The sequence below is a fragment of the Electrophorus electricus genome, chromosome 11 (assembly GCF_041902795.1).
Source record: "Electrophorus electricus isolate QZ-2024a chromosome 11, ASM4190279v1, whole genome shotgun sequence".
Taxonomy (NCBI): domain Eukaryota; kingdom Metazoa; phylum Chordata; class Actinopteri; order Gymnotiformes; family Gymnotidae; genus Electrophorus; species Electrophorus electricus.
Window position 1 is genome coordinate 16546675 of NC_137507.1, and position 9890 is coordinate 16556564.

General features: G+C 38.6%; 1 protein-coding gene across 1 annotated transcript; it reads left to right on the plus strand.

Annotated features, from left to right (window-relative positions):
• Nucleotides 1-399: 399 nt before the first annotated feature.
• On the plus strand, nt 400-9659 carry si:ch211-244b2.3 (uncharacterized). The gene is made up of 18 exons (XM_081723179.1): nt 400-509; nt 1656-1973; nt 2044-2188; nt 2530-2665; nt 2852-2972; nt 3171-3252; nt 3436-3736; nt 6581-6635; nt 6727-6850; nt 6970-7120; nt 7282-7390; nt 7509-7596; nt 7804-7912; nt 8011-8116; nt 8191-8269; nt 8459-8522; nt 8956-9076; nt 9183-9659. The coding sequence occupies exons 1-18, from the start codon at nt 485-487 to the stop codon at nt 9242-9244; spliced, it is 2196 nt and encodes a 731-aa protein (XP_081579305.1). The 5' UTR covers nt 400-484; the 3' UTR covers nt 9245-9659.
• The last annotated feature ends 231 nt before the right edge of the window (nt 9660-9890 follow it).

Genomic DNA, 9890 nt, shown 5'->3' on the forward strand with positions numbered 1-9890 from the left:
ATGTATTATATAAATACATACATAGCTTTTTCTGTTTCTTAATTTAATTCGGAGGAAGGATGGGTGCCTGGAGCCCACATTTTGGTGCTACGCCTCTGATTGTGTGTACCGTTATTCACATTAGTGTGGATGGGGTTTTTAATAAATCAATGACCTTGCTTTGGTACTAAGCAAAATGTTACTGTAGTCAGGGTTAAGGGGTGGCTAACACAAATCGCGCATGTATGGTGACAGATGGACTATAGTCTTTAATGTACCTACAAGGTGTTTCTAATAAAGTGGTTGTTCATGGTTATGTAATCTTTGCCTTTTAGTAGGGACACAATCTGTCCACAAGATGGCATCCGAGTTCCCGTAAAAGATTATTACATCGTTCATTGGCTCCATCTAGTGCTCTAGGACACTGATTTTTCTGCCCTATATGAAAACCCTGCTGTCGTAATTTATAAAGAAATGAAACTAAAACTAGTTCACAATTCGAAACATGGCGTCGAACTTAGATGCAAGTGGTAAGCATCGCATACTTTATTCTTTTTATTTCATGCGCTATTGCAACAAGGATCTTAAATAACTAAATCTAAATCTTTGAACATAGAGTCATTTTATTAGCTAGTACGTTAATTCGTTTAAATAATTAATTAAGATACAAACTGTTTTTAAATAGAGAAAAACTTTTCTTGTGGATTAGGAGTTTTTAGGTTGTGGGGAAAAAAAACGTTTTAAATTGCGGTATCTTTAACTTCGCTTACTCGAATATGTTATTTTATTTTAATTGTTGTGACTTGATTGCGCAAGGTGAGGTTAGGAGTTTCGTTATATTTTTTAAGATGAGACAGTCTTAAAACAGTGCTCACACCACCCAGTCTAACCAGTTATTTGTCTTTTTATCTTAAACGAACACAGGAATTTTTAATTAAAAAAAAAAGGTTTTGCTTCGGGTCTTGTTCCCCTAGTTTTTGGAATGGGGTGGGTGTGTTTTTGAGTCCAAATATTGACTGATCCTCACCCTAATTTTAACCCTCACTGTCTGTATATAGAATAAAACGCCCTTAAACATGCACCTACATTTCCATTCATGGCCTCATAGACACTGCCCCTAATATTATGCATGAATATGCCCACCGGTCTACAGTGTGCAGATATTATTGGATTATTGACATGTGTTTGCCCAGGAGACCAGGAGGGGAAGGGGCAAGGTGGAGACAGGAGCTGTAAAACTCTTCACATCACTGACTTGTATAGGCCTGTCTTAGTCTACCATATATTTAATCTTTCAAGTATCTAACTGCAATAATTTTAAAACAACATAATTTAAAAATAATAATAATCTTGCCACACATCTAACAGCAAAGAGAAATCAGATCCCACAGTTAAAAAGCAAAATCATAATGATACCATGAACTGGAATTTGGGTGAGGCGGGGGGGTCACATCATTCCCTTATAAACACTCGGGGCAGGTGGGCTTATAAAAACTTATACCTATGGGTGCCAGTATGTTGAACACAAGTAAATTAATTGTTCAAATGAGAAACTGAAACTAATTGTTTCAAATGTGGTGAGGACATCTCACAATTAGACCCACATCAAATGCACTTTGCTTACATTCATTCAAAGCCAGTAATAATGAAATATGACTTGAGTTTCTCTTTCTTAGATTCCAGCTTTTCAGACTTCAGTGATACTGACACAGACTCGCACTCAGACTCCCAGTCTAGCTCAGACTCTGACCAGGGACAAGCAGAATCAAAGACCAAGCAGAAAGCCTGCCAGTACTACAACGATGGCCACTGCCGCTATGGGAAGCGTTGTCGAGACCTGCATGTGTGCAAATACTTCCTGAAAGGCTTTTGTCGCTACGAATCAGCCTGTAAACTCAAACACATCAGTGATTCCTCCACTGAGGAGAAGGATCGTGGGAGGTTGACTCATCGCAAAAAAAGAAGTGGTTGCAGGGATCGGAGCAGAAGCCCTGGTGAGTTGTGTGTGAGCTTTGTATGTGTTACTACGGCCATTTAAAACCTTAATGTTGAAACGCCTTACAGAGAGTGTAGAGGACAATGGAAGGCCTTACAGATGGCAGCTGGATATGGGTGAAGGCTGGGAGGATGTGGCCCATGATTATATACTGGAAGCTCAATACTCCCAGCCCAACAATAAAGGCATCAGGATCTACAACACTCCCTGTGGGTACGTCTGCATAGTTTGGGGCCGTTATAGATCAGCAGGACAAATCTGGATTCCCCTCTCACAAAGCAGTCACGTTTCTTCAGTGACCAACAGCCAGCCTAGATTTGATCACTTTTCTACTTTCAAACCCACGTGGTCTAAGAAATCCAGGGCTACAGAATCTTAAATGTGTTTGGATCTGTATCAGAGAAAAAAATGTGGCCTGACTGTTGAATTCCTAAAGAACAGGTTAGAATTGGTAAAAGAAATGTGAACGCATCCCTTTTTTCAGCTGCATTAACAACACTGCATGGACCACTGTGCTGGAGAACCACTACATTATGTTATGTTCCCGTGTGTAGTGCTCTGTCCATCGACTTCACTAGGATGCGCATTCTGAAGAAGACAAAGCTGCGTGTGAGACGGAAGGACTCCCCACAGACTGAGTGGCTATGGCATTACCGTGGCAACCAGGGCTGGAGCCAATATGGAGAACAGGTCAGCCACTGCAACAGGAAAATCCACGGACTTCACCTGAAGTCTGGAAACCAGTGCATTTTTTCCATGTTGTTCTCTGCTTATCAGAGGTTCACGTCCTTCCAAAATGCTGCAGCCAGATAAGCTTTAGGGCACCACAAGGGATGCATGTATGAGGGAGGATTGATGTTTTGAACATATTTGCAGGATTCAAAGAGCAAGGCCAGCTCAGTCAGTAGCTACAAGCTGGAGAGAGAGTACCAGAAGAACAGGAAAGGGACTGTGAAGTTCAATGTCAACTCCACCATTTACGAGATTAGATTTAAAGGTGTGTCTTAATGCAGAGAAATGAAATGCATAAGTACGGAACTTGAAGCTTTAGAGGCTCCTAATCACACACTCTTAGACTCCTGTGTGTGTGTGTGTGTGTGTATGTGTGTGTGTGTGTGTGTGTGTGCGTGTGTGTGTGTGCGTGTGTGTGTGTGCGTGCGTGCGTGTGTGTGTGCCCACGCATGTGTGTTACCAGACATGTGTCAAAACAATCTGACCACTGGACACCGGAGGAAGATCAGGCGCCGACCTAAATATGAACCACCGCAAGGGGGCATGTAGGTTTCACTCAAGCAGTACACAGTCACCAGATCTGAAAAATTACAGTCAGATATTCCAGAATATCCTTCATAATATCAGTCATAGCTGGTATATTAATAAGAAAGGAAACAATAGATTCATTGAGTTCATGCAATGACTCTGCTGTCTTTGTCTGATTGTGTAACATGCTCTCTCTGCAGAATTAGTTCAATGAAAAATGCCATCAAGAGCTTGTCACTGTCTTCATCTACAAATACTCCAGTGTGGCAGTTCAGTGGGCATGGTGAACACTGGCACACTTTTAAGAAAAGTGTAAGGCTTCTCGTAAAACACACACACATTTGCCACACACCACCTCTGATATATAAAAGTACACAGGGTGAAATCTTACTCTGTTCCACAACTTTCTGTCTTTACAAAAGCTTTAAAAACATGATAATACAAGTAATACCTGAGAAATGCAAGATCCACCCTAGTTTTGTTCTCTTTCTTGACTTTTTTGTCTAGTGTGTGTTTAGACACTGTTTAAATTTTCTGCTTTCCTGGTGGGATGCTGGTTGTAGATGGAAGAAATATGTCATATGTCCTGCCAAATAGAGATAGACACATTCTGCAGTGTCTTTCTGCTTCTCTGTCTCTTTCTCTCTGTCCCTCTCCCTCCCTCTCTCTCTCTCTCTCTCTCTCTCTCTCTCTTTCTGCTCTGTCCCCTCCAAATTCTCTCTTTAGAACTCCTGTTCAATGTCAAGTGAAGACATCGAGGTGGAATACCAACACAACCCCCAGGGCTCCATTAGGTTCACTGTAAATGAAAAGCCATACTTACTGGACTTCTCAAGTACGTCAGAGATAATATTCAAAGCATACTGAAATAACAAGCAAAATTATATATTTCAGGAATTGTATGATGTATTTTGACTGCGAGCTTTTTCCAAAACAGGAATGAGGCAAACCAATGAGACAATAAATGTCACTCGCAAGATCCGGCGTGTGCTTCAGTAATGGTACACTCCCAGCAGGGTTCAGGTGCCACATGAAAGACCTTTGCACCAGGCGAGGGTTATAAAGAAGCAGTGGTGGTTTTATGATGTTTGTTTTTATGGTGATGGTGTTGATAAGATTTTTACAGATTTGTTCTTTGTTCTTTATTTTTAATTCTGCCATTTTTAAAACTACTTGTACTGTAGGTATTTGTGATTGAGAACACATGCATACAGTATAAACAAAAGCTCTGAATTTATATTTTTATTGAATGGCCACTGACAGTTAAACAATGATGTTTAACAGGACTTGTAATGACAAGAACATGCATTAATCTTAGATGAGATCTTCCTTTCTGATAAACTTCACTACTTAGTGGAACTGACTGTGTTGTAGTCATTTATATTCTTGAGTGCATTCAGGCTTAAAGTGTGTTCGCAATCCCTTATTTATACAGTTAAATTGGGTATGAGACAGAAAGGTATGCTCAACTTTGTGGAATATAAGGTTTTCATTCCATTATGAAGGTAATGGCCATGCAACAATGTGGGTTATTAATCACTATTGGGATAAGTAATGAAGTTACTTAATGAAGATACACAGGTGTAGTCTAGTCTAATTTTACATGGATTTAAGTATAAGGTTGAATATTTAGATATTCGTATAAACAAGCCACCAAGGTGTAAAGATACTGTCAAAGCTACTCTTGCTGAGACAACCATTTTAGCACACAACTGAAATACAAGCAGAGGAGGATGCTGCAAATAACACAGCAGCTCATTTAACACACTACCGCCATATCCAATCCCAACCATCCTATCATTAGAGGCCTTTTCTCAGTGCTGTCAAAAGTATTCGATTAAATTTGTATCTATTAATGCCCTCCTTCTACCACGTTTAATCAATGAGAAGATAAACCCCATAGATCAGTCAGAGAGAATTGCGACATTAATAAGGTTTAAAAAAAAACCAAAAAAACAAAAAACTAAACTACTAAGGAGCTATTAGTACTGTACTACAGCGTTAAGAAATATGTTCTGTGACTGTTCCCACGTGCTCTTGTTTACCTTGTTTGTGGCCACGCCCCCTTGACTTTCTTGTTTCACCTGCCATGTGTTCATAGTCGCGTTAGTGTGCATGCAAACCCTCGTGTTGGTTCGGTTGTTTGTCGGTCGTTGTCCTGACCGCGCCCTGTATTCCTGCTGGGATCGTATGTGTGTATCGTCGTGTCACTTTGACGTCTGGATGGAAACGTCCCTTTCCCATGAGGCTCCCCGGCGTCTTTAGGGCAGCATTGCTGGAATATGTTGGAGAGGGAGTAAAGCAGATGTTTAAATGGTTAATAGTAAACAACAACTCTGTAGCCTTAGAATCCAACCTGTTCAGTTTAATGTGTTCAACGGAATGATCTAAAGGACGTCTTCATTCGTCTCTGCTGAGGAGCTTGGTGAACGACTCTTGTCGAAGTGCAGATTAAGGCTAACTGCAGTGAGGTAAAGCGCGCGTCTTTAATGCTTGACTGGCGTTTCCCAAATTGCATATTAGTATAAAAATAAAACTTTTTTAAAAATCAGTTTGGTAATATGGATTACTTTTCACTGTAATTAAAATATTTTAAGTGCTATACTTTCAGAACCATATTATGAAAAATTAAGTTTTGGTAAACCTTTTAAAAAATAAAAATGTACTTTTTTTTAAAAAAGCTTATGCTGGGGTTTGAGTATTGTGATGGCCTTTCATTCATATATTTCATAATCGTGTGGTGGCATGTCGGGTCCTTTTAATGATTATATCTTCATTATTACTTTTTGAATCAAATTATTCATATTTAAGGACGCAGCAAGCCGGAAGCTGCAAGATTGTGACGCCGCCTTAGCTTCGTCAAAAAAACAAAACTGAAAGCAAAACATCAGTTTCCATTAGGTGATCAGTGTCTATCCTGCTTGCCGACGTTTCTAAGTAAGTTTATTAGTTTCTAGATTTGTACTGCTATAATCTTAAACTACTCTAAACCAGTAGGTATAGGACATTATATGATGAAGGAAAACCTGGTGTCTCCTATAACTTTCTCAGGGTTACACTGAGAATGGCTTTACTGTTTGTTACGTTTCCTTCCGTATAATTTGTGTTATTTGTTATGATCGATTACAACAATAAAATATTACGAAATGTGACTTGCTATATCCTTATATTGTTCACGTGTCCATCTGACCTTTTTTAATGCAGTAGCCTAATGACAATATAATTTTCCTTTAATTTAGAGATTACTGTGTATATTGTGTATATAATTGCATAATTATACAGTTTACATACATTTGAACAATATTGTTTCATATATCTTCAATATTGTTTCATATATCTTCAAAGGGAACGTATCAGAAGATCTTGAAACAAGAACTCTTCATCATAATGAATGCTATTGGTAAGACTATATACATACACATATATGCATATATAAGTGTTTCATACTAACTAAATTTACTATTTGAAAATTACTTTTTTTTTATTCATAGCAAAACCCTATGAGTGGCACTTGTTTGATGGACAGCAGTGGTCTTCCATCTGTAATGATCATATAATTGAATCTCACTATTGCCAACCAGGTGCTAGAGGGATGACCATTGACACTCACTTGGGGTGACTGTGTACTTTTTTTTATTCATTCCCACATTTCATCCTAGAGTTTTGCAAGTTTATGTGGAGTTTGTTGTTACTAGGCTTTGATATAAATGCCCTCACATTTTACAATTCAACAGGGCACTTTATATTGACTTTGATGCCATGACAGTAAGAGGACCTTTTGCTGGACTTGGTATACGGCGAGAGATGCTCCTCTCCCACAACCAGACACAAGAAGTAGGATGGTACTTCAAAGACAACAGCTACTGGCAGGAATATGGAACCCAGGTGAGGGATGACAGCTATTTGTCCATAAAAGTTAATCATGAGAATCTCACTTAGCGCAGAGAAGTTGAGAACACTGCTGGTGTTAAACCAAGCCAAGGCTAGACTAAACCAGTCATGGAAATCTCTCCTGCAAGTAACACTTTTGGTTGTCTTTTGCACAGGGAACATCTTCAGTAAACAGCCAAACCTTGGAGCAATGGTATAATACTAACCCTGAAGGTTCCTTCCAGTTTACAGTAGGACGCAGTACCTATGTAATAGACTTCTCTGGTAATGTTTACTCCAGGGACAAAAATAAAACATTTACTTTATCATTTCATTTTATATGTTCATTAAATATCTATTAAAATTAAATGTTCATTTATTTTTCTCTCCATTTGTTGTAAAGCCATGACCCAAACACGACGATCCACTCATGTGTTGAGGAAAGTGAGGAGACGTCCAAAATTTAACTCTTCAGTCTTTGTGAATGACAGGTGCCCTAGTTACAAACTGATCAGAACATAAATTAACTGTTGCTATACAAAATAGTTACACAGTGAACAGATGGTTAATTATATTCGAATGCCACATAGTAAAAATACAATCAGAGAATATTTTTTTTAAAGGTGCTTTGATTTTTTTTTTTCTTTAATGGAAGGGGAAAGTTCCAAATAGAAAAGAAATTGTATTTTTTTGTGCAGTCTATTTACAGATACACCATCTCCATTGTCTACATCCATAAATTCATCCATGGGGATCACTTGGGAATTTATGGGTGAGGAAGGCATCTGGACAGAGTATCAGAAACCAGTGAGTGAATGCACATGCCCATAATGGAGAATGATCTAGGTTCAGTGATGGCTCTGGCAAGTTTCACAGTCCATAGGACTGTGCGTGTGTTTCCACAGGGCTGTTCTTTGGACAGTATTGACATAGAGAACCAGTATCAGCTCAACCCACATGGCCAGCTTACTTTTACCGCTGGGCGATACAGTTACACCCTTGAATTCAGTGGTGAGTTTCACAAATATGCACCAATAAACATCTTTTAACAATTCAACTGTTAAAAATTATATGTGTTCACTCAGAAATGTTTCAGATCAATAGCACCTTTGGAACAAAGAGACATGTCCGCCGAACAACTGGGGAAAATCATTACAACAGCAGGTATGGATCCACCAGTACTATAAGGGAATATTGTAGCCTACACAATGACCATTATGATAAGCTGTCCTTTTATCTGATTTGAGTTTATAAATGATTGTGTGCCACGCCAAGATTTACTCATGCTCTGTGAATTGTTAGATCATCATTTTTTTGTTGGTCAGCAGTCACCATGTTCTATGATCTCCCCAGTGCTCTGTCTCAAATTCAGTGGCAGTACAATGATGAGAACGGATACTGGAAAGACTATGTTAAAGTAAGAGAAACCTCTTTTCTTGGCAGCTTATGAAAGCTCACAAACATCAAATGACAGCAGATGAATTGTTATATTTATTATATATCCAAGCCAAAATGAAAGAATGAAGTAGTATTGAAGAACAAAAGTAGGACATGATTATTAATTCACTTAATTATTAAAATTAATTAAGTTTCATAAATTAAGTGAAAATTAAGTGAAATTATGCACTAGGCAAAATAACCCAGAACATAGAAATAATAAGACAACCTCTCAAACAATTTGCACTTACTGTCTGATCAGACAAACACACCTCGGTGTGATACTGCACTAAACTGAACTAATTGCCCGTCAAAAGGTCAGCTATAAAATAAAGTTTTAAATAAAGCTGTAAATAAAGTTAATAAACTGTGTGTGTGTGTGTGTGTGTGTGTGTGTGTGTGTGTGTGTGTAGGGCAGTGCAAGGGGAAGTTGTACCATCTCCAGCCAGGACATTGAGAGACAGTACCAGCAGAACAGCACAGGGAGTATGAGCTTCAGAACAGGGAGGTTCAACTACATACTTGACTTCTCAGGTATCTACAGCATGGACGTGAACATAGTGCTTCTTTTTCAGAGTTTGAGATACAGTCTTTTGGATGAAACAAGTGTTAAGTAATAATTTTGTTGTTGTTGTTGCAGCAATGATCCAGACGAACATGTCCACTCAAACGAAGAGACCAGTCCGTCGCCTGCTCCAATGATGCGTCTCAGAAACGCTTAGGTTACCTGTCTCTTTTTACCACTGCAGAAGCCTTTATCCAGTGACTGCCTTTTGTCTGACTGTTCACTACCTCCACTAGTGCTGACTCGCAGCATAGAAGCCTTATATCTGTTGATTTATTTGTTGTCATTAGCCAAGGTCACTGCCACTTTGCCTGTGCTTGAAGATAAACAATGGTTCATGAAGTTGAAATGGTCAAACTTTCCAGAACCTTCCCTGCTCTCCTGATGTTGTCGGGTTTGCAGAACTTTGGTTTTTTATTCCTTTCTTCTATAATGTCCTCAGTTAATTTTACCATTGATATGCCAGTGACAATTTCTATGATGCACTTTACCTGTGTTATATTTCCATGTTAATCCTAACAGGAAATCTAAAGTAAAAATAATTTGTATTTATATTGTATTGTGTATGTATTTGTATGTCCAGTATATAAGCAGCAAATTATATATATTGCAAAGGAAAATCTAGTCCATAGATAAAAGACTGAACATGTGAGGTAATATAAACTTAAATGAAGGGCCGAGGGGAAAACGCGCTTTTAAAAATATCCTTTCCTCATAAACACTGGTAGATCTTTCTCAAGAAACTATTTTTCATACCAACAGACTTCCTAAAAAGACTATGGA